The sequence below is a fragment of the Oryzias latipes genome, chromosome 1 (assembly GCF_053564925.1).
Source record: "Oryzias latipes strain Hd-rR chromosome 1, Olatipes_Hd-rR_3.1".
In the NCBI taxonomy this organism is placed as follows: domain Eukaryota; kingdom Metazoa; phylum Chordata; class Actinopteri; order Beloniformes; family Adrianichthyidae; genus Oryzias; species Oryzias latipes.
Genome location: NC_136237.1, coordinates 31,175,001 through 31,200,942, shown reverse-complemented (window position 1 = coordinate 31,200,942; position 25,942 = coordinate 31,175,001). Strand labels below are relative to the sequence as shown.

The window sequence follows — 25,942 nt, the reverse complement described above, 5'->3', positions numbered from 1 at the left end:
AACAGAATCCATTGTCTACCCCTCATCTGGTCAACCTTAATGGACAATGGAAGTGGGTGTTTGTAACACACATCTGTCTAATGATTCACACATGCACACATAAATAGCAGGCATGCATATGTATGGTTCGTCTTACTCATGCACTCACACAGAAGGCCAGTTGTATGCTACCATCCCGCTTGCATCTTTCTCAACAATGACTAGTGTTAGTGATATTAAAAGAGTTGACTGCTTTCAGGACAAGCAGTGGAAAGTGATGAACATCACCAGCACATACACGCACACAAACATGCCAACAAAGGAGCTAATCTGAATCATGGGGCATTTGTCTGGAAAGCCTCTTTTTGTCGCACTCTATGAGCTTTTGTCTCGGTTTTGTTTTTTTGCCCCTGAACAGCCACAGTCGCACAAAAGGATAAACATTTCAAAGGCCTGATACTGTGAATGGAGTCAATGATTTTCCAATGTGTATCTGGAGAGTGAGGAGCCCAGATGGAGACAAGGAGAAGGGAGGGAGTAAAATGCCAGAGTGGACAGCTTGGTGGTAACAAAGCCATGGTGGATACAGAAGATCCGAATACAGGAAAAGAGTCGCAAAAATAGGAAAAAACATAAAGAAACATTTAAAGCGAAAAGCAATCTTACCACACTGAAAAAGAGGTAGCTAAAAGTAGAAAAAGAACATTAGGAGCATCACTAAAAATAGTAAAATTATTTAAAAGTAATTTTTACTTAACAGGAAATCTTATAATATGATATGAAAATCTAGAAACAAGATGTTCCACTCAAGCATTCAAATTGGGAAAAATAAGCTTTAAAAAAAGTATAAAATGTTTTAAATATCTTGGATGTTTAAAAACAAGGTTTTTGGATCAAATCATTTGCTGTTCTAGGATGAAAACTGTAAAAAAGCAATAATCATTACAATGGGCAGGTGTAAAGGGCGACAGAACAAACTTGTAGTTCCAGAGCTGGCCACCCGCTCGCAGCAGACTGCAGCAGTCTGAAGAGGAGTTTAGAGAGAAAGAGAGGGTCCGCATAGAGCCGATCAGATGACCTCGCTGCTGCAGTTAATGTTCTCTGGCGTTCAGACACAAGGCTAAGCTTTACACTGCAGAGCTGCTGTTCTACAAGCCATTGTGATGAAAGGAGTGGTGTCATTCGACACGCCTGTGTGTGTGATTGTAAAACAACACGAGTTCAGAGAAAAAGTACAAAAAAGGAGGCAACGTGATGCCAAGAAGGTATATGTCACTGAAGCAGCTCTCAGTTTCCATCATCCCTTCATTCTATCGGTCTAACTCTTCTTTTTGGTCCCGTCTTTGTCTCCCTCTTTTCTCTCGGCCCATCAGCCGCCCTACTTCCCCTCATTCCTACTGCCGCAATTGCCCCCCTTCATCCCTACCTCAGTGCCCCGTTCCCACCCTTCTTTTCTCTACCCGTCTCTCGCTCTCTTCTTTCTCTCTGCAGTGCAGCACTGTGATTATCATTCCTCTCACAGAGTCAGGCCTGATAGTCAGATACTGCTGAGCACCCTTCTACATCACCTGCTTCTAGAGGGAGTAATGGAGAGGCAGACTGAGACAGAAGGCGGGTAGAATGGAGGGGGAGGAAAAGGAGAGGAAGGTGGTTGAGAAGCTGGAGAGGAAAACAAAGGGAAAAAAAACTAAGAACAAAGTGGGAGATGAGCTATGTTGCAGAAGGATGAAAAAGGGGGAGAGCAGAAGAGTGCAGAGGGGAGAATGGCTCCTACTGCAGAGGTGGTCCCACTGCAACACGCTGCTGCATAGTTAGAAATGTGTCGATGTGTGTGAACGTACGCACCTGCGAGTGCGTTTGGGAGCCAGCAGGTGTGCCTAATGCGCGCATTTATGGTATCTGCATGGAGAACGTGTGCATGAATGTTGCAGTAATAAGACTCTTTCAACAGCTGTGAGTCAGACAAACGAGTAGAGCGCTGCTCAAATTCTTTCATCCCTCCACGAGCTGAGTTTCAACTCAGCTTCAAGATCCTTTTTTTTTCTTTTACTTGGCAAATACCACAACACTTCCACTATAGCATTTCCTGTCTCTCACTTTCAACTGACTGGCTGAGCCCACAAACTCTGGCTGTTCCCATTAGTCTGTTGGAGTGGTGAAGCTAGAACATATTATATATGGGGGAGGGGGGCAGACGACTTTGGAAGGATGGCAAATGAGAACAGCAATGCAGCAATGTAAGGCCATTGCCAAAATACGTAATAAACATAATTTGTAAAATTAATGTTCTTGTTGTTTCTGGAATGCTTAAAGAAGCTTGTATCGATGGTTTCTTAATCGTTGTCAAGTTGTCAACACAGATACTAATATTGACTCAAAAATTGGGGGCAAGTGAGGGAGGACAACTTTTTGCTGGGGGAGAAGGTGCCCCCTTTTGCCCCCGCCCCCACGAAGCTTTGCCCTGGTCTGGTTTTTTTTTCTGTTTCTTTTTTTTTTTAAATCATCCTTCCAGTGCTTTATATTTACATTATTCTTTCTCCACGTAAACCATTTCTTTGTATAACAAAATTAATATAACATTTGAGAAAAAATACAGTTGTTCCCAACTACATTTACATTGCTCGGCTGAGTGTTAGTGCTAAAATGAAAATAAAAGGGGAAAAAATTAATTTGCGAGAAAAAGCACAATTTTACAAGGAAAAAGTCAGTACTTTGCTTTTTCAAAAATGAAGTTAGTGGCGTAGGCTTCCATTCCCATTACGTGGTGACTAAATCCATCAAGGAAGTGGTTTATGGTGATCCCATACAGTAAGGCTTTAGTTTATCATAGGATCTATGTCCCATAAAGCATTTCGACCTCTGCAACTATACTGACGAAGGCGAAAATCTACTTCTCTTTTTCCAAAGAGGCCCAGTCTTCTGTAAATTTTTTCAAAGTCCTTCTACTTACAAAAATACAATGTTGACTCTCTCAAAGACCTATTATTTTTATGTATTTGTGAAGCCAATGCTGAAGTAACAGCTTACAATCCCCTCTATGTCTATCATACTGAAACACAAAATATTTTCTTTTTTTAATTTCTTTTTTTTTTGCATAAAAGACAGACTAACCTCATAAATTTGTGACTTTTACTTAAAATTCTACAAGTTTATTCTCTTAAAATTTTGACTTTTTTCCTCATACTTTTACAACTTAATTCTAGTATATTTATTTATTTATTTACTTTCTTTCACAGGAGTCCTAGTATAATACTCCGTCACAACATTGCCCTGAAGTACTAGAGTTTGCAAAAACCTTTATGCTCTTTGAAGGATTCATTCATTATTCCGGCAAAAGACCTGCATAATATCTTTCATATTTTTTGTGTAAATGGCTCCTTTGAGGTCTGTTTTTGTGTTAATATATGTTTAGATTAAACAAGTCTCTCCTGAGGTGTTTTTTTTAACATAATTATCCTGCAGAGATTCTTTGAACGTCTGTTTCTTGTACAGTAAATGTCAAGCTCATGCCGACATTACTTATCGATTTATTTATTCTCCCTAGAAAACAGTTCTTGCCACTGGCTGTATCCAGCTATAAAAATGATCAATCTACCCCCCCGTTCTCATTGACTGATGAGTATTATTTTCATGAAACTCTACACTCTTGTTTCCAAACATGTTGCTCGGTTTAGGTCAGAAAGTTCAGTTTTCAATTTTTTTATTTTATTTGTATAGCCCAAAATCACAACAACAGTCGTCTCGATGGGCTTCGAAGTAAAACATGAAATCAAAAGGATCACGAATACAAAGAGTTCAATAGAAAAATACTAAAATGAACTAACAAACTAACTTAGCTATACTGGCATCCCTGCCCTTAGACCCCCCTTCGCGGTAAGGAAAAACTCCCAAAAAAACCGGATTCTGGAAAAAACGAAGAAACCTCAGGGGTGCCCACATGAAGGAGGGATCCTCCCCCAGGACGGACAGGCGATTTACCAGAAATCTTAGAGAAGAATTAACTTATCTAAATCTACAACTACATATATAAAAGTCCAGCAGACGAGCTTCATCCAGCCGTGGTTGTGGGGACAGTCAAAGGCGCGAGTCGAGCCGGAGACAGGAACCACAGCCAGGTGTAGGAGCAGGAGCAGAGACGAGGTACTCGGTCAGGTACAGAGCAGAGACGAGCCAGAGATGAACCAGAGGCAGGATCCACAGCCAGGTGTAGGAGCAGGAGCAAAGGCGAGGTAAACGGTCAGGAACTGGAGCACGGATGAGCCAACTGGAGTCTGGAAGCACTCCCACTCCCCAGGAGGGGAGAGGAAAAGAGGGACAATACATGAATCGCACTGCACCAAACAGAGGCATGGAGAACTAAATGATAAATTATGATCAAGAAAAGAGGAGAGGAAGGGTAGAAGTAAAAAAGGAAAGAGGACAGAACCCCAGTGCACCATAGTTACCCCAGCTTCAACTTCTAGCAGCCTTTTAAAAGAAATAGTTATTATTAAGTTTAATTTAAACAAACTAACATTAAGTTAAATAATCTCTGAATACTAGCTAGTCTGACAATAAGCCTGTCCAAAGAGGAATGTTTTCAGTCTAGCTTTGAATGTAGAAACTGAGTCGGCCTCTCTTACATGAGCTGGGAGTTTATTCCATAAGACAGGGGCTTGGTGGCTAAACGCTCTACCTCCAACCGTACTTTTACTAATTCTAGGAACCACAAGCAGTCCTGCATTTTGCGAGCGAAGTGTTCTGATTGGTTGGTAAGGGACTATGAGGTCCTTAATATAGGACGGGCGAGTTTGAATTTCATTGGTCAGCAGGACTCGTTTCCACTAAGAATCTCCTCCGTTGAGAACATTCCTTGGAAACCTCCTGTGACTGGTTTCCTGGTGAGGTGAAGGAGCATTGCCTTTCAGAAGATGAGTTTAGATTTTAAAAGGGCTGTTTGTGCAGTTGTCACTTGCTGAGCAGAATTCTGTCCTGAAGTGTATAGAAAAGAGCTGCATTTACTGTTGTCCATTAGTGCTGGTAGCCTTGGTAAGTAATTTTACACTAAAAGTCAGAATCATTCCTTCATTTCCACGTCCAAACAGTGCCACGTTAATCTATACCAGGGGTCTGCAAGCCTCATTGAAACCTGAGGCTCCAGGGCCACATGTGGCACTCTTATTACCTCTTCCCTCTGCCTCTCTTTTTAAAGAAAAAAAAAATGTTTTTAATTTGACAAAGCAATTTATTTTTCTGACTGTATAGTAAATCAAGTGAAACTAAACAGACAGATAAGTCAGACTTTATTCAACTCATTTACAAACAGTTGACGCACAATATGTATCCCTCCACATGGCTCCATCAAGCGGTTTGCTTGTAGTTTACCAAAGTGGTACTATATTGTTTTGACAGATTTCTGTGCGCCGTGTTCCACAGAAATCAGTAACCACAACCAGAAATCAATCTTAAGGCAGATTTTTTATTTTTGTAAAAAAAAAAAAAAAGGATTTAAGAGTGACTTACTGTTCAAAAAATAAGTATGATTTGCTCAGATTTAATTTTAGTTCTTTATATTAATTAAATTTATGGTGAGATGCACCTCAAACAGTAAAATAAGCTTTTTCTTTTAAAATAAATCCCTATTGATGTCACACTACTAGCTACTGCATTTGCTGCATTAAGATGCATATATGTGCGACAGGGTAATTTATTTTGAAAGGTCAAGTGAACCTCTTTTAAAAGTTATAAACTATTACATATTTTGTAAAATGTTAAATATATATAGTTTGCAGACCCCTGGCCTATGGGATCTTTTATAAATTTCCATATTGATGCGAGTGCTGTCATCACTTTTATATCTCCTAAATCGAAATAGAAGCTCCTGAAACCAATTAGCACTGAAACCTTTTCTTTTTTTTTATTTTGCTGAAGTTTTACCAGTTTTTCCACACATGATGTTTCCTTGATCTGCCACACTTCAACTTGACCTCATCTGTTATCTCCCACTTCTTAATTACTGTGCAAAAATGAAGAAACTGTTTCCTGGAAACGTTCTGTATCTCCTTGAAATTCTTCACCTGCTCTTGGCATTAGTTGCTTTAATTTGCAGAGTGATTGGCAGCTGCCTGCGTGGTATTTCTTTCTTTATTTTTTCCATCATGTGGAACAGAACATGTTGTAGGAAGTCCCCCCCCCCATCTGGTATTTCACGGTTTGAAAGGTTTCTGCACTGTACAGCAGATGCTGTACCACAGTAAAATGTCTATGTTGAAAACCATGCTGGAGGTTAGGGCAATATTATATAAGAGGAAAAATTGAGTGTTAGTGTTCTTTAAAATACATTTAGTTGCTTAAAAATAACCCTTAAAAATAACATTACAAATAAATATATTTGCTTTTACTTAATTTGTATTACTGTGGCAACATTTTAGGTGTAATTTATTAAATTTAGCTGTCTGAAGGAAAAATCTTTTAAATGTTTTAACTAATTTGACAAGATGTATGGAGTTAGAAAAGCTCAGAAATCAGACAATTATTAAAATTACTATGGATGAATTTTGACAATCAATTCATAATGAACTCACTCTATATATTTTGTTTGCAGTTTAGGAAATTTTAGTTCAAAACTGACTTTAATTTTCATTGCAGTGGCACAAATATTACTTTATGTTGTTCAATTACTTTTAAAGCAAAACACACAAAATACAATGGAAATTTAGCCAAAAAAAGCTGTAATCCAATATATTCCAAGTTCTTATCATCAGTCTTTTTAGTTAAAAGTAAAAAGTAAGGGAAAGTGAGAGGATTCTAGCTGGTTCTGATTAAGTACCATCACGATTCCAAATTTCACAATCATTTACTTAAGCAATTATGTCTAAGTAAATCTAGCATCATTTCTGCTGTTGATTTTACTTCCAAAGTGGATTCACTTTTGTTGTCTGCATCCGCAGAACGTGATCTCCGAACAAGTGAGGAAAAAGGAAAGGTCATTTCATCTGATCAGCATTCCAGACAAGTTCTGGACTCTGTCCATGTGGTCTCAACACAAACATATTAGTTTTCATTGTTTGCTTGAGTTGCACGGTGTAAATATCTTGCTTATTTAGCATGATTATGGCAGTAATTCAATCACATTAAAATGCAATGATACTCTATTAATCTCTAAAGGAAACAGATGCATTGAAACTAAATGAAGTATGTGGCGGTCTTTGGTGCAGAAGACCCAGAGATTCCACTAGCAGCTCCTCGAGTGTATTATAGACGCATGTGCTATGTTGTGTTTTATATTTTGTAAAACTTGCAACTTTTGGTTAGGTTTGCACCATCAGCTCCAGGTGTTCTACAGCTATCACTAGTGCAGAGCTAGCCTTCTTTTTCACATCAACTAGTTTTATAGTATAAACCACTGCAGCTTGGATGTTGCTGCGCTGTGGGGATCTTTTGGATGCTTCTAATTTTTGTTTGGTGCACTTTGATGTGCTATGAAGGTGGTTTTTATGGATACCTTTACACATAAACAAAATTTGAATGTTAACTAGAATCAAACCTGCAGGGTTTGATTCTAGTTAACATGTGGACTGGACCCAACAGGGTTCCCACAGCCTGGGACCTCTGATATTTCAGCATCAAATGCACACAAAAAAGACAATAAAAAAAACTTTGGTCTAAAGACTAATGAGGTCTGCGGGAGGATGTTTTTGCAAACGCTAAAGTCACCTCAAGAACTCCAGTTATTTTTTTTAACATCTTTGGTTTGGCATTTCCATTTGGATCTGAATTTTTCCTATTTTTCCAAAAGTGTTATGCATGGAAAAAATATTCCCCAAACATGTTAGAAAAACAGCCACCGCCTGTGCTTAGACTCTAGACCAGCATTGAAAAGCCCAACAATTGCATTTGTATATTTCTGCAGATAACAAAATAGCAAGGGGATGTGCAGAAGGAGGAGAAGCAATGAGGGTACAGTAATAACACTAAAATGGAATCAACAGAGTCATTTTAGAACAGAAGACAAGTAAAAATATCAAGAGAAAAAGGATAAAAATCACATGAACTAGTTAGACTAGGCTGACAGTATTTCTCAAAAGCATCAATCTACTTATCCTAAGTTTATAATTATGTTCCTTTTTTTTTTTTTTACTAATCTTGTTTTTTGTCATTCTACCCAGAGCAGCTGTAAAATTCCTAAACAACCCCATCATTCTACCATTTAATTAAACCACACAATGTTATCGTCTGACATGAGAAATAATACTTGAAAAAAATATTGATGCCGGGCTTCAAAAAAATATTATCTTCTCGAGCTTAAATCACTGGTCCAGATCAACAGGCATGGAAATTGCTAAGCTAAGCCCCTTATAGTCAACATTATAGAACGTTAGGTGTCTGGAGGGAGTGATTACAATCAGGATGCCAGATGTTTGCTTGATTTATGGTTTCTGTTTAGCTCATGGAATTGTCAGATGCAAAACAGCAACGCAAAAAAAAAAAAGAATGAAATCAAAACTCTTTTAGGCAAAATATATACATATATACACTGCAAGACAAATGGAAGACAACAAATCCATCATATTAGATGAGATGCTGACTGGCATACCAGCTATTCATCAAAAATTGAAAATGATTTTACATCTTCCTCTGTTAAACATGTTAATTCTTTGCATTCAGTCATCTTTTTTATCTTTAATAATTCAATTGGTGTTGCACCAGTGGCAGAGAGAAACATTTTAGATATCAAGTCGATTAAATTCTTTCAAATACTAAATAAAAATAGTGTTTTTTCATTAAATCTAAGTCATTCTGCCAATTTTCTTTTAGTCCTGGTGGTGTATTTTCCTGTTCATCTTTATTTTGGTTCTTGTTTTGCTTCATCATCATGGATAATTTAACAGATTTACTGCAGTTTTGTTGTATGAAGGAAAAGATGCATTTATAACACAGCAAGCACCCTGTATAGACCACCTCCATTTATTGTGGATCTGGCGTTTTTATCACAACCAAAAAGAATGTGCGGCATTAGGATCCTGCTCCTTCACCTTTCATTCAGGACAGAGGAACAAAAGGGGAGAGGGAAATGAGCACAAAACATGGGAAGCGGAAACTCGTGAATCACAAGAAGCGGGGGAATCAGAAATGAAGGCAACCGCTGGTGTTCTATAGAAACGACAAGTAACAAAATGAGAAAATGTGATGAGAAAAGTTTAAAGACCCACTTTGATAAAAGTTTTGTTTTTGGTGTTTTGAACATGGACATAACATAACATGAACATGATGGAGGATATATTCTTGAAAGAAATTAAGCTCAAAATTGCATTTCTAAGTATTTAATTTATTCAAATCGTTGTGAATCAGGAGCAGATGAAAAAATGCTTTTTGACAAAGCGCTTTATTGTGACATTGAAAATAAGCTCAGTGGGCCACAAGCTCCCTGCTTTCAGCTCTCAGCAATAGGGAGGGGAAGGGGGCGGGGTTGCTTTGTACCAACAGTCCTACCCACAACTCAGAGGCAATTATTAAAGTACTCCTGCTCTGCAAAAAACTATATCCTCAAAAACGACACAGGTTTTTTTTTATTATTATTTTGGCTAAATACTGCACAATCAGAATGAAAAAAAAAACACTGGGAACACAAATAAACCATAAAAATGATCGAAGTGGGTCTTTAAACTTTTATTTTGTTAAATAACTGCAACTGTATTCTGTATGTCCAAGATTCTTTCGACTCTTTTCCTTCAAAGTCATTCTTTTCTACAGCTCAATATTCCAGCCTCGTGCTTGGATATTACCGCTGACACAGCACTGTGAAGAATCGTCCAGAAATAAGCCACATTCATCAAACTTCAATAAGGTTTGATGCCTCAAACCAACAGTTACACACATATTTGTTCTCAGTGTTCTTGAAAGAATTCAAAGAAAGTCAGTAATAGTATGTAGTAGTGGGAATACATTGGAGAGCAATGCACCTGATCGGCGTTGGATCGTGTATCACTAGTTGCACGGAGCACGTCTTACAGATTTGAATACGAGAAAGAGGAATCTGACTTGCAACTTGACCTCGGGGCATTGTTGAATCACAGATTATTCTGTATTTATAACTTGCTAATAAATAATAAAAATCCTCTTTTACAATGTACCTCTCACCCCACACCTAGATGATGTGAGGCATGAGAATGAGCCGAGAGCCAGAGGGAAATGTTTCTCTCGTCCTACAATCGTATTTGTAGTTTTGGTTTATGCATAAGCAGCATCCTGTCAATTCGTTATGCAGACCTGAGTGAGGAAGAAACGCATGCAAACAAACCAGACTCTTATCCGAAAAAAAAAAAAATGTGCTAACACATACACAAACATCCGGTGTGCGGATACACACACATGCATACACGCGTGTGTTGAATATGCAGACACATGTAAGGAGAAGAGAGGGAGACTTTTAATTAACCACAGCTCGTTAATTCTCTTTGAACCGACAGAGAGAAGGTTTACACACTAATTACCTTGATGACTGAGCCAACCTGTGCATGCACGCACATATGCTGGTCTTCTCACTACAAACATGCACTCTATCACAGGCTGACACAACACATCTCGCAGGCTTTTAGTATCGCACACACAACACAAACATGGAGCTGTGAAGTCTCACTCATAAACACAAACTCGTGCTCCAAAATCCAAGTTATATTGGGAGTTTCTCTTCTCTTTTCTTCAGAGGTGCAACTTTCTGATGGTTTCGTTTATTCTTAGCTCAGATCTATCATCCATCTTTTGTATTCAAGCCGCTCTGCTGGAAATAGCTTAATACTTTGTCATATAGCTTACACACACCCCTTCAAAAACACAATCATGCACATATTTGCGCACCGTCTCTAGATGAGTGAGACTCCCACATCAGTGTAAAGTAGTAATGACCCGTATCAGATTAAAAAAGAAGGTTTTTTTATGTCCTCCTTCAAACTCAATCAATATCCTTTCAAGCAGAAATTCATAGGCTAGATTGGACTTTCGCCAACTCACCCATATGTGCGTTACTGTCGGTGTTCACACTTACTGACTATTGTGTGAAGACAGTAGGTAGATCTTTGAGAGACCTTTTAAATCGTAGAGATATGCACACATGCATTTGTGAATCATGCTGAGAAATATCAAGGAGGGTTTTGTACTGTAATATAGAGCGTTAGAGCAGAAAGCGTGGGGGGGAGGCATATTTTTAAGATAAGTACAAGTAAAAAGGGACGAGTGCAAAGGGTTTTTAAGAAAATCCATTTCGGCAGAAATGTTTCAAAAGGTCGGTGAGTAACTGGGGTATGACTGACATCAAAGATTTAGTAGAAAAGGGAAGCAACAGTGTGAAGAAGCAAGAAGACCAGGGAAAAACATGTGGAGCGCCAATTTCGTAAAAAGTAATTACTAAAGATAGCCACATCATTAATAATACATTGTTTTCAACAAGTAAAAGACTTCAAGATTGGAAAGATAAAAAAGGGGAGTTGTGGGTCAATAAAACCTTGTGAAGGGAGGCAGAGGAGGACTCATAATGAGGTCAAGGACATCATTGATCGGCACATCATAAAGCTGACTGGCACGGAGGGGATGAGATGGGGATGGGGGCCGGAGAAAGTGAACTGAAGGAGCAGAGGAAAGGCGGAAAGTTGCATCTGCAAAACCCAGTCAACAGTGAGATCGGAAGGAGAGGAAAAATAACAGAGACAGAGAAATAGAAAATAAAATTACCAGGATGAAGGAATGGTCAGAAAGAGGGAAATTGAATTAGATAGAATCGTGGCCTAACAAATGAATTCTGTAACAGAAAGCTCAGAGACCAACCAGCAGAACTGCCGGTATGAGAAACTCACTCTTTGTCAATCAAGGTTCGCCCTGAGGCACATGCTGGATTTCTACTTTCTCATAGTACTCCTGGCCTCATTTTGTGCCTCTTATGTACTGCTTCACATGCAGGGCACACACCAATTCATCCGACTCTCAGAAGTAAAAATGAATGTGAAGCCAAAAATGGATTTCTTAGCATAGTAAGATGTTGTCAACTCCAACTTTAACCAACTAAACCTAAAATCCTGCAAAACGGAAATACTTTGGTTAAATTAATCTTTTGTTCGTAGTTGTGTTTTTTTTTCTTTTTAAGAAATGGGGAAGAAAATCAATTTCAGTTTGTTTTTGGGATCAAAAGTTTGTTTTGCTTAAAGAGCCATACAATTAAAATTATGTTTTTAACATATTCTTGTGCCATTTTCTGATGATGGACATATATAAAGAAAATTCATCTGATTATTGTTATCTTTGACTTTTTTTATAACCAGGACATTCCTATTTTTGTTTGAAAACCTCTTTTGCAAGGAAGTCCTGGCCAAGAGGCAGCCACAGTTTGTTACAAATACTTTGAAACATTGATGCAATGAAACAGTTAAAACAATACATTGAAACCTAAAAAACTGAGTCATAAAACAGTGAAGGATTCAAATAACGATGATTAAAAGGAACATTTAAAATATTTTGTGGAGTTCTCCCTTGAACTTAGCCATAAAGAAATGTAATGATTGCAGTAGTCTTCAACCTTTTTGTAAAATGTTCCAGGCTAAGGGAGCTGCAAGTACTAAAGCTTTCTTCCCAAGCTTAAAATTGTATTTCTGAATATTTCTTTATTCAAATCATTATGAATCAGGAGCAGACAAAAAAAAGGCTGTTTGAAAAAGCTTGTAGTTCTGATTATGTACCATCAGCTTGTAGTTGTAAGGCTACAAGCTATCCTGCTCAGCTCCATTCAGATGCATCCATTTGCAGACAAATAGATCCATGTACATCTTCCTTTTCCTTGTCTGAACTCAAACTGCACAGTTGGATAACTCTGATGCTGCTGACCATTTTGGTTGCACCAGTAATGTTAGGTTAGGGTTATGCAGGGCTGTAAGCTAGCAGGAGAAAAGGTAAACAAAAGGATGATGGGAAATGAGTGCAATCTTACCTCATGCCCACAAATCAGAGGCAAATTTCTAATGACTCCTGCAGCTCTGTAGAAACTATGTTCTAGTAAACCACACAGGGTTTTTTTTTTATTTTGGCTAAAAACTGCATAATCATAAATAAAAAACCACTGGGAACGCTTTTACAATAGATCAAAAGATGATCTGAGTGGGACTTTGAAGAAAACCTGTCTTAAAAGGTGATTAAACTACATCCTATGAGTTTCCCCCAACATCTCTGCATTAAAAAAAAAAAAACAGAAATATGCAGAAACATGAACATCTCTGTCACCTGTAATCACAAAAACATCTGTTTCTTTCTTCACAACCTGCAGATCCACAATCACATCAACCTCACTTCTCATCACTGATCATGTTAGCATTTCCTCCAAAGCACCTTTGCGCTGAAATGCAGCGTCATAAAGCTGCTAACATGCCCGCAGACCCTTTTTCTTGCTGAAAATCATTAGGCTTAATGATTTTCTGCATCATTAACCTTCTGCATGAAAATGGAATCAATTTGTTGTGGTAAAGAATGATTGTTATTTACCTTCTCTGAGCTGGGAATAACTCAGGTTATTTGAAATGGCCTCACTGTGTTTATGTACAAGTGGATTCCAATTTTCATGTATTTTTTGATAAAGTCTGCAATGAAATTGTTATAATTTGTGGGTTTAGTTTGTTTATCTTTTGTGACACACTACAATCTAAATGTCCTTTCTAAATGTCCTTTCTAAATCCTTTCATTAACCACATTTTTTGTTTTTCACTGTATTTAGAGCTAGAAAAATAACATTTATGTTGAATTTATTTAATTTGCTACAATAAAAAAAAAACTCATCACAGGCTTATCTCTTTTGAAAATTTGATGACTCATTTTTGACATCTGGCTCAATGTTGGCAACGAAAATCAAAATTCTGACTCAAGACTTTCCCAGACTCTTTATACCCACATTTGTTTATACACAATTTCACATGCACATCATCTAAAACATGTGAAAAATAGGCCAGACAAGTGCATTTATCCACCAATGCTCTAAAAATACCGTTTCGTCACTCTAGAACATTGAAGCTTGGGAAAAATTGAGAGTTACCAGTTTTCAATTAGAATCAGCCCCACTTCTCCATTGCTGCTGTCTGAGTCATTTTCTCTCATCCCTCTTTCATCTGACTGTTGTTGAGAAGCGATAGAAGAAGCAAGTGCTCTACTAATTCCCTCATGCTGATTAATTAATTTAGCTGTTTCCATCTTGTTTCACATGTTCAGTAGATCAGTTGTTCCGTTGCTCCTTGTTCTTTCATGTTTTTTTTTTTTTTTTTTTGGGGGGGGGGGGGGGGTGAACAGGTACACTTTTCTTCCCGCGTGGTCCGTCAAATTCCCCCCGCAGAGTATTAGGAGTTGACATTCTAAGCTGAAGTTATTCTGCTCCAATATCCTCTTTGTCACATCTTCCGTATTGGCTGTGCCGTTCAGAGCACATGTAGATTTGAAGGGGTGTAATTTTTGTAAGCAGATAAATGAGTGAGGGAAGATGGGGCATGTGTCGCATAGAAACAGGCGTCCTGGTGCAGATTGATTCCTTCAGGCCAAGCAGAGTCATTTAGCTCTTGATATTTTCTCAGTGGGAATTTACAATCTTACACTCTCTGCATGGTTGAAATTCTAACAAGACGGATGATTTGTGTGTTAAAGTCGTGGTGGTTCGGATGTTAAGCTCGCACGAAAGACAAACCATTTTCTTTTCCTGTAAATCATCACGATCACCTTCACCGTAATGATTTAAAGACATGCTCCTAAGAAAATTGTTTTTTTGGTGTTTTTAACATGTTCTTGAGGCATTTTCTGAAGATGGGAGACAGAAATGAGAGAAATTTCTTCATTAAAATCGTTGTGAATCAGGAGACTACGAAAAGATGCAGTTTGAAAAAGCTCAGATAGATCCAGTTACATCTTCGTTTCTCGTTCAAGCCGTCAACTGGCTCGAAACTGTATATGGCTAGATAGCTCTGATATTGGTCGCCACTTTTGTTGCAAAAGTAATGTTAGGTTGGGGATGTGAGGGGCGATAAGCTAGCTAGAGAGAGTGTAGACAAACAAATGATGGGAAATAACATATCAACACCAGAGAGCTAGACTTTTAAAAAGGTTCATGATAGAAACCCGAACTTTTACAAACATTCAAATAGGCTTTTACATACTTACAGGTTAAAAAGTTTTTTTCCAAGACAATAAATTAAAGAAGAATTTCCAGTGGTACCTCATAAATTGTGCAAGTGCAATACAAATCAGTGTGATTGGGTGTCTCACGACAACTCTCAACCAAAAGTTATATAAAATTTCTTTTTAGTCTTTTATTTTGGACTTTCTTATGTGAAACATCTTAAGAATGGATGCCGTTTGGTACAGATATGGGTACACCAAACTGAGGTTTTTGGTTGTTTGTCCCCTTTTTGGCCCTAGGAAACACATGCGACCCATACGGGGTTATACAGCTGTTGCTGTCAGGCATCTGTCCAGATGAGGAGTAAGCGTCTTTGGGCAGAGGTTTGTAAACAGCAGCCATGTCCAGCAGCATTAATCTGAACAGAGATTAAAAGACAACAGAAAACTTTGAAAGACAGCCACGATTGGTTGATGCCTATTACCCTGCATTGTAGCACCTAAGCCCATAATCAAGGCGAACATGATCAGATAATCCCAATATGTCTTTGCAAACCCTGACCAGCAGTTTAATCCTCAGATTTGGAATCTCAGATTAGGAGTCCTGGATGATTAATCCTTCATTGTGTGTGTGTGTTTTCTACAGGGAACCCTTCGTCGGGTGACTTTCTCGGTTGTGACCCAACCTCAAGATGGGGGTTGCTATGACAGCGGGCTGGAGGATTCGGAAACGCCGAGCAGCAAGAGTTCGTCTGGGCCGCGGCTGGGAGCCTTGCCTTTACCTGAGGAAGGTTACGAGCGAACCACACCGGAGGGCAGTGTGGGGGAAGAGGAGCACGTAGAGAACGGTACGTTCCCATTCAAAGCCCCAAGTACTTCTCAGCCAACAGAATTAATTAAACTCTAGATTCTGTCAAGTACATTTACTGAAATTTTCCAAGCCCAAGGCTGTATGCACTTTTTATTCTGAAAGCCTTCAACACATTTGATTAGGCGCACACTTCACTCTCCTCACACACAAACATTTTAGAGAAACACTTTCATTGAGACCTTGACTAGCTGTCAAGGTCTAAGAGTCTGCTCCTTTCTTGATGGAAATGTGTTTTACACAGTAAAGCAGTTGTCCTTTGTTTCTCTGGATGCAGCGCACACGCAACCTGTGCAAGGCCTCCTTGTATTATGAGTGAAGAATTTTAGAAAACCCAATGTGTGGCTGCCTTTTGTGTCGCAACCTCATCTTTGTCCTTCAGATTCTCCGTCTATGACGAAAAAATAAATTTTCACACATCTCTATTCTTGTATGGAAGCGATTCTGTAGCATAATTAAAAATAAAAGAGATAGCACTGACTTCATCGCCCCGCCTCCCCTCTGGAAATGCTTATTCGAATTAAATAATGTGACAATGTTCACTGGGTGGATGTTAAAATGAAAATGCAATCCCCTCTTTGCATTTTTGTTTTAAATTCAGACAACAGAATATGCGGTTTTTAATTAGAAATGAAAAATCATTTTGAAGTATTGATTTTTCATTTCAATTTTGAGTCATTTGATGCAGTTACATTTTGAAAAGGAAAAAGCATCTCTGTTAATCCATTTTAATTGTCAAATTAGACATTTCTAAATGAATTTTGCTACACATTTACCAGAGAACCTTTTAAAAAATGAAATGTCAAATACCATTTTCTTTATCATTTTAATTAAGTGACAGAATAAGCAGTGTTGAGGCATTTTGGTGGATTGCTTTTTCATTTTAATTTTGAGTCAAAAAATGCAGCTTCATTTTGAAAATGAAAAAGCATTTCTGGTTTTGACTTTTATTTTTATTTATGGTACAGAATCGCTTCCATATTCTTGACAGAAACAGCAACACATCATTATCAATACACCTAGGTTCCCCTTCTGGGACATCTTAGGATACTTGTTGCATATTTACAATGTATTTACAAATAAAACTGGCTTTGAAAATTTGCGTCACCAGCACCATTCATGTACGTCTTCATTTTCCTTGCCTGAACTGGTATCTGGCTCAAAACTGCACGGCTGGATAGCTCCATTAGGGCTGACCATTTCTGTTGCTCCGGTAATGTTAAGTTGGGGTTGTGAAGGGCTATAAGCTAAATTGTAAGGGAGCGTGTGAACAAAGGGATGATGGGAAATGAAAAAAGCTTACTTGACACCAGCAGTCCTTCCCACAGTTCAGACTTAAATCTCTAATGAACTGCTGCCGCTCTACAGAAACTATGTCTTAGAAAACAACACAGGTTTTAGACTTTGGCTAAAAACATCACAATCATAATTAAAAGACCACTGGGGATGCTTTTCAAAATATGTTTGGAGTGGGATTTAAAGTTTAAAATGTTACTTTCCTACGACGGAGTATTAGGGCCACCAAAAAAAAAAAAATTAGAGCCACCAAAAAAAAAAAAAAAGTAAAATTACGAGATTTTATCTCGTAAATTTAGGAGATAAAAACTCGTAAATTTATGACTTTTTATCTCATACATTTACGACTTAAAATCTCATAAATTTACGAGAAAAAAGTCGTAGATTAAGGAAAAAACACCGAAGTTGTCCGTTTATCGGAGCATCGCTTGAAGATGAAGTACGTGGAGCCTTTTGTGAAGCTTCATTTCCGGATTATTATAGGTTTAAAACAAAGTGATTCTGAACCTTTTGGCGACTCAAAATCAGATTATTTTCCGTGTAGCAGTCTTTCCAGGGTTCAGTGTCAGTAAAGCGGAGTTTAATATGTAAAATAAGGAGCTCAGAGACACGTTTGGGTGTAGACAATCGTTGCAGCCTTTATTCTCCTTATTCACATTTTCTGAAGTTCATTTGTCTCATTACGTCATGAACCTGTCATCCCAACACCAATGCGGAAGTAAACAGTCTTACAAACGCCCCCTCCTGCAGATGAAATGTCCCGTTTCAGCATAAAACAATAAAGAGGAATGAAAATAGTGTTTTATATTAGCTTTGGAACGTTGAAAATGCCAAAAAAGTGCTCCTCCTTTTGTGTGACGGAAGCGTCACACAAACGTAGAGTCTTGTCTTTGGTGGAGGAAGAAAGGATTCAAGCGAACAGCTGCAGGGACACCGACGACGGCTTCATCGGGCTGCAGAGATCCTGCAAACCAACCATCAATAAATAAAACTTTAATGAATCGTAAATCAAACAAATGACCTTCCAGACATTTGGAACGTTATCAATAAACATTCAGATTACCTGTTCAACAAAGTTTAGTCGGTCTGCTCTGCTGCTGCACAGCGTTCACCTGCTGCTCTGCATGCTAACTTCCACTGTAATCTCCTAAAATTACGACTTTTTTTCTCCTAAATTTACGAGTTTTTATCTCCTAAATTTACGAGATAAAATCTCGTAATTTTACTTTTTTTTTTTTTGGTGGCTCTAATTTTTTTTTTTTGGTGGCCCTAATACTCCGTCGTACTTTCCATACTGCAGACTCAACTACATTTTTTCTCCTGCTTCTTTACCCCCCCCCCCCCCTTCCCCCTCCAGAGCCAAGGCTCTTCTGATTGGTTGTTTAATTAGTTTAAATTTTGTAGTGCACGTCTGCAGCTCAAATTTCATTTTGACCCTGCAAAACAGTTGCTGCACAAGCATGAATGAAAGTTGGCACATGGCAGGTTAACAAAGAAAGACGAAGAAAGTCAAAGCTGGCAGTTTGAGGCAGTTCAGAAACTGGCTTCAAAGGGGAGGGGGGGAAATTGCATCCTTTGATCTGGACCTTGAATTTACGGACTTTGCCCAGCGGTTTAAATTCAGAAAAAAATATAGATGATAAACTAAAAAAAAGAGAAAGAACAAACAAAAAAAACCTTTAAACTTTTACTTTTAAGTGTCTTTAGAATGTCTTCTGCACCATTTGTCTGTTTTTGAAAGGTCATAGCACTTTATTATTACATATACCGTACTGTGTATAAATGTATATAAACTAATCCTGTCGTTGCTAGGCACTAGTGTTCAGCCACAAAAGTCCTCGCCAATCTTTTATTAGGCGACGACAAAATGTTTTTTAAAATGGACTTTTTTCCTGATGCACTTTGTGTTGCTTAGATTCAACATTCACTGTGCCGTTGCCTTTGCTCGCCTTGACATGACCTTTGGCCTCTCATGTCCAGCTGAGCTCAGCTGGGGGGTCTTCAACATATTTAATAGGTCAGCGTTTTTATGTTTATTTTTCTTCCGCAGCATTTTTTTTCCCTTTCCTTTCTTGTTTCCTTCAACCTCTGCCTGTTCTTAATGACCTTAGTCTAATTATCTCTTGTTACGTTTTTCTTTCTTACTTTGTCTGCCTTTTTACGTTTATTATACCTTTGAGGACATTATAATGCTGCAAGTCTTTTTCTTCAGTTTTGTCCATTGTTTCAGAAGTTTTTTTTAATTACTAAACAAACAAAAATGCTAATAAAACATTAAATTTTTACGCCTTTGTGCTCCTTTCCTGTCTCCAGATGCCAGACAGCTTCCTGACGTAGCTCTGACAGGAAAGTGCACCAGGGAGTGTGATGAATTTGGCCACTCAGACACTTGCTGGATGCCTGTCCGCCCTTCGCCGCGGCAGCGCCAACGCCACGGCAGCGACCCCCCTCGGCTGTCAACCTTTGCCCCGGGGGATGACAACAACAATCTCCGCGGTAACAACCATGAAAGCGACAGCGAGAGTGCCGGCAGTGCAGGGAGCTCAGAACCTGGTGTGGTTGTCAGCGGGGAGGGTCAGAGGCTACCTTTAGCCAACGGGGATCCTCTCGGCACTCTGGGTCGCGGAGACCGTAACAGGAACATGGGGGATCACAATCGCAACCTCCTGAACCGCAAGATGACCTCTGCATCCTACGACACGTTTAGCAGTGCGGGGCTCGGAAGGCGCCAACCCGAGGAGGAGGGAGGAGAAGGCCAGAAACCAGCCGAGGTCATACCACTGACGCGGACAGGAGGGGATTACAAGACAACATCGTGCCTCACCTTATCACGCCGTGAGGTCTACCTGTGACAGCCCTGATGTGCAGCAGTCCACGCCACTCTTTTTTTTTCTTTTTTTTTCAAGAGTTCAACTGAGCTGAAAGTCTTAAATGTGGTTTCCAAAAGCCTTTAAAAAAACTCAGATTTTGGAGTCTAACAGTTATAGTTACTTAAACTCAAGTCTTGACCAGCTCTTTGGGGAAAAAAAAACAAAAGGTTTTTAATGACTACTCCAAGCTACCTAGAGGTGAAGATGGTACTTGTAAGAGGAAAATCTGTCTCTCCTTTTTAAATGGAATCTGATGCATGCTTGATCCTTCCACCACAGACAGATTTGTGTGAAAAAGACTAAATCCGACTAAGAATCAATGCTTCAGCAGGTCAGAGTGGCCCTGGACGCAGATCATATCCTGTCAAAAGATGGGCTCCTTTGAATCCAGCTGAAATCAATCAGACTTTGTAAGAATTTAACACTTGTATGCTAACATGGGTGTGAGAAATATTAACCAGTTTCACACGAATCTTGTCTTAAACTATAGAGAATGCTCAAACATACTTTTACACCAGGATCCAATGTTAGTATTTAAAACACAGAGTTCTCATAAGGTGTCATTAGTGCCACACGTGTGAAAAAGGGGCGTTTATAATTTTCCTCAACACCCAGCGTGTATGTATATATGGTATGTGTGTATTTGATATACAGAAAAAAAAAATAGGTAAAAATGCAGGGCTCCTTTCTGATGCCCTCTGCTAATAGAGGTAGAGTTCATTACACACTCAGTGTCCTGACAAGTGCTTATGTACGACGATTGTCCCCTCACACACAGATGCACACACAAGCATGCAAACACTCTTATACAAACATAAAGCATGTAAGCTTCATCCGCCACAGTGGATTTAAACAATGTGAAGATGCGTAGGGCCACCGTTTGTGTGAAGACTTAAGTGGCTGTGTACCATTAAGTATTTAATAACCAGCTCTCACTATCATACAGAAAAATAATACACACACACACACACAGACAGCATTTTAAGCTGAAACACACAAAAATGTACGAACAACTTGGTTCATGTGTGCTTTAATCATGGTTTTTCTTTTTAACATTGCCTCTAGCTGTTAGCCTTTCTGCCTGCTCCGCTCCAGCCAGTATTTATACATGAAATGTATTTAAAATAATCACTCATCTCTGGGTAATGTGTGAAGCTGCATTTGAGGGAATCTCATTGACATCTACTGTAGGTAATGATAGAAATTGTTAAAGGAGTTGATACTCCACATACATGTAAGTAGGACTCTTTAAAAACCAAATTGTTGTAGTGTTTGTATGTTAAAAAAAAATGGGCAGGAAATAGACTGCATGACAGAAAGATGATGCAAACTTTTATTTATTATTTTAATTTTTTTTTTTTTTGTTATTCGCACTGGGGAGCGTTAAACACCGACAGTGGTGGTGCATATTAGAAGTTTTAGCTCTTTTGTCAGCTTTCACAGCCCAGAAGTGGGTAAAAAGTGTGGTGGCGATAAGGGGGAGTCGTGCATTGAATCAGGATAGCTGCCCATTGAGCTGCACAGTGCTGATCCAAGCGCACCCGTAACTGCTGCGCCGAGCTGCGCAGATCACTCCTTCGTGTCTGTCCTTCCCATCAGCTACCACACGACTTCCGACACACTCTGCTGCACTGGGCCGAAGGGTGGGTGTGGATCCAGGCCAGCACATCTTAATTCCCATCATCAGTGTGTGTGGCTCAGTGGTGTGATAGGGATAATAGGGTTAGGTTGTCCCTGTGGTCTTAATGAGTTTCCTTTCTCCTCTTCTTCTCTGCTCCTGATCTGCACTGATCTCATTAATGTCTGCATAGGCTGGTGCAACACTGCTGGAAACTGCCAGTAAGTATGCCTCTTCATTTCTTTTTTTTTATTGCTTGTTTTCTTGGATCAGACCAGACTGAGGAGACATCCTTGTTAAGGAAGTCAGGAGGGAAAAAAGAGCAGCACTCAGCTCAGGTGTGCAACACACTTAACCTAGCAGCTCGACTGACAGGAGTCTTCATTTCTAAAATGGGAGAAAGTTGTGACATTTTACCATTCAATGGGTTATAAAGCTGGGAGAGTATCTGTGTATGTAATTAGACTTTGTAAACCTGTATATAAGTTCGGCTTTACTACTCTGTCAACACTGTTAAGCTTTGAGCTATGATGTATTTATTCCCTTGCCTTCATAACCCCCTCCAATCCCCCCTCCAACGATGGCTGTTTACACAGCTATGGCTCTGATGAACTATGACGAGGCGTACTAAAGTTCAAAACTTGGAATTTCTCTGTTGATAAGACACTTTGGGGCAGCCCACTGGATTTGGTACATATCTCGGGAGACAGAAAGGCATGTGGCCCTTCCCTGGAACAAAGAGACGTATCAGTTGTGAAAGGATGTGAAGGAACCAGTTTCTGGAAAGAGACTCTTGATGCAGCCCTGCCTCTACATAGCGGCACATATTTCACATAAACTGCTGTTTTATGGCAGGTCCACTGTTGCACCTTTTAAACCCTCGAATTTGAATTGAAGGGAAACTTGTAAATGAATCTGTGTGGGTGTGTCCTTTTTATACTGCACGTTTCAGCATCAGTATGTTTTAGTCTAAAACAAAGAGGGTAGATGGACAGAAGAGAGGGGGGTGGGTCACGCCCGAGTCCATTCACCCGCTAAAGGAGACATTTTTTTAGGAGGGTTTTGGTGGAAAATCCCTAAAGTCCGTCCTGTATCCGCCCCCTTTGACTCGTCGTCCTCGCCATGTACAGATCAAACTACAGAGTAGAACAGGCAACTGGAAACAGACAAGCATGCTTAAGGTTAAAATCTGCACTTAGAAAAACACAGGATTGAAATAAATGTTTTTATTTTTTATTTGATGCTTAAGGGACTCGTCTGTGTTTCTCTTTTTCCCTTTTTGTTTGTTATTCCCCCCCTCCTGTAATTACATTATGAACTAATTACATTTGCTATGTGGAGGGAGATGGGGAGCTCTCAACAAATGGTTTGGTTTGACAATGAATCATGTAAAAGTTTGACTTTGCCATTAAAAGCTTAAAATGTTGTTTGGCTTTTTATTATTTTTATTTGTTTTTGGGTTTTTTTACAACTAAAGCAATAATACTTAAAAAAATTAACATTACAGCTGTTGGTTAGTTGAAATACTGCAGTGTTATAATCAGAAGCAGACTATTTTATGTACTAGAGTGGAAAAAAAGAGCAATGAGTGAGAGTTCTCAGTTATCCAAGGTCAAGAGTGACTCTAGAAGTCTAACATGTCAAAAGCAGTTTAAACTGCAGAAAATCCTGCAGCATTGCACCCCATTTGTAATGCAGACCCTTTGATGCAATTTTACAACATGACACATCAAGCTTAAGATGCAGTGTAGTCCGTCAACCTAATCTCTGAAAGGTGAATGTTCCCAACTCGATTCTGCGGCGGGAAGAACTTTTATAACGCAGAAGCAATTTGGACTTAAGACTTATCTGCAAATGCTTCACAGGTGTTAACTGCAGCAAAGATTAGCGTGAAGGACTAAAATGTCACAAAGGGGGGGGGGGGGGGGGAGTGAAAAGGGAAATGAAGCGCTGTGTGTTTTGTTTTGACTGACATGCAACACTGACACCATGTGGTCGAGTGGCAAAACTCCACAGGAGAATGGTCTGCAGGCTGAGATTACAAAAAATGAGCTTTAAAACTAATTGACATGAAAAACAACACATCTAAACAATTGTAGTTGAATTTGAAATTGCTCTTCATACATGTCAAGTAGGGTTGTAACTGTTCCTTTTAAAGCTTTTAACATTTCAGAACTTGTGGTTGAAGATACGAAATCGATCCAGAACATCTTTAGCCAAAGATTCCACCAGTGTGACTCAGAGATAAATTGAACAGTGCCGGGGACGTTTTCTACATTTCTTTTATGTCATGCAAGATAATCAAGTGTAAATTAAATGTGTGTAAAAACAAACAGCTAAACAAGAATGAATGGCATTAAAGCACTTGGTCGTTTTTATGTTATGGTAAAATAAACCTGCCATGCCTCAATCCAAATGGTACTTTCCTATATCAAACTTTTTTTTAATGATTTTATAATGGTAGAGGTTGATTCAATTACAACTTGCCTCAGACGAATTGATCTAGTTGGATCATATAGGAATAGAAATTGATTCAGTCGATCAAGTTCATTAACCGCCACACCCCTAATGTCAAGTAAAACCATCACAGCCAATCAGCCCTTTGCTGATCACATGCTGCCCTGCATTTCATTCGGACACACAGCAGCTTTCAAATTAGAAATTTCAAACAAATACAATTTAACATTCACATCACAGGTTCAATTAATGAAGCCGTTGGGGAAACAGACGATTTCAGCTGGATTATTGGGTTTTTCTGTGCCGAGGGTTTATTACAGCCTCCTGTTTGGGTTTAGTTAAACTGCATGGATTTTATAGACAAATAATTATGTGTCCTCATAATTTTCAATTAGTTTAATCACTTGTATTAAAATATCAGCATGTCAGACATCCTAGAAAGACTTCTACCAAGAAGATGATGAGTTACTAAGAAGCATCTCCCCCTGAAGGGATCTCCGAGTTCTCAAGTTTGAAATTGTGTCACCAGGAAAAAAAAAAAAAAGAAAAGCCTGCAAAAATATCAGTCAAGTAATTTTTGGGTGCAAATCAGTTATGCTTAATGGTCTGAAGATGAGCACACTTTACCATGTAGGAGAAAGGGAAAGGAGCTAGATGAGTGAAATTTTTCCTGTCAAATTCTTTTGTGCTGGCTGATTACAGGGAATTCTTTCAGATCAGCGGCCAAGACGAAAGAATTATTTAGCACCGCTGAGAAACTGTGGAGCATTCTGAAAGATGAATTCCATCAGAGCTTTGCTCCCCTCTTCAGGAAAGCCTCGCAGCAGCGCTGTAAACACATGCGCTCCCTGATACGCCGTGACAGATGATTTGAGATTTGATCCTCCCTCTGTTCCTTTATGGGCTATCATTTATGTCTTTTCATCTTCTTGTGATTTCATCAGATGGGGCTCATCAAAGCTGGGCCATCAACACTCACAGAAGAAGAGCAGGAAAGCACAACATGTTATTGAAGGAAAGCACATCCAGAAGATGGATGAAACCTGACTTAGACAGGAATGTCTGAAGCACACATCTGCTGTCTTTATACATTACAGCCCTGCTGGGGTCTTAATTATTGTGTTGCTTTTATTGATTTAAGGCTTAAAATTCTTCATTATGATTCGAAGATTTTCATATAATTTATGTTAATGAAGCACTGGAGAACTGAGAATAATCTCAGTCAGATACTGGTATGTTATAGGCGACTGTATAATTTACACCCAGGTGTTCAATTTACAGGAATTATCATTTTCTATTAGAAAGTACAACTCTGCATTAGTGAAGTAGGACAAAAGAGGTTGTTTTGTTTTTTAGATACACTATTATAAGTTTTGTTTTTCTAATGAAGCAGGAAAATGACACATTTGAAGCTAAATGTGTGCGTTTTGCAAAAAGTTATTCTAATTTAAACAGTCTCCAGTGTGCTGATGCAATTTTACTTTAAAAAAAAAAGACATCAACAGACTTGTTATAAAAATAGAAAATTGTGGAAAAGTCTATTTCCATAATTCCTTTCAAAACATTAAACTTTCAAAGAATATAGATTCAGGGCCCACTGTTTAAACGATCTCAAGCATTTATTCTTTTATTTATTTTACATAAATATGGGTTTCAGCTCATATACAAATTTTTTTAAAATCCTGTTTTCAAGGTTTTAAGCAGGAACCCTAATTGATGTAAAAATAAATAAATATAAGCTTG

General features: G+C 38.8%; 1 protein-coding gene across 2 annotated transcripts in view; it reads left to right on the top strand.

Annotated features, from left to right (window-relative positions):
* The window catches only part of LOC144994789 (protocadherin-7-like), a 53,092-nt gene extending 29,924 nt beyond the window's left edge, over positions 1 to 23,168 (top strand). Inside the window, exons 5-6 of one of the 2 annotated variants that reach the window (XM_078953772.1) lie at positions 15,737 to 15,938; positions 19,568 to 23,168. In XM_078953772.1, the coding sequence (XP_078809898.1) occupies positions 15,737 to 15,938; positions 19,568 to 20,106 (741 nt within the window). In that variant the 3' untranslated portion in view covers positions 20,107 to 23,168. Of the gene's footprint in view, positions 1 to 15,736; positions 15,939 to 19,169; positions 19,279 to 19,567 lie in introns of those variants that run through there. The other variant, XM_078953780.1, reaches the window with a different exon arrangement.
* The last annotated feature ends 2,774 nt before the right edge of the window (positions 23,169 to 25,942 follow it).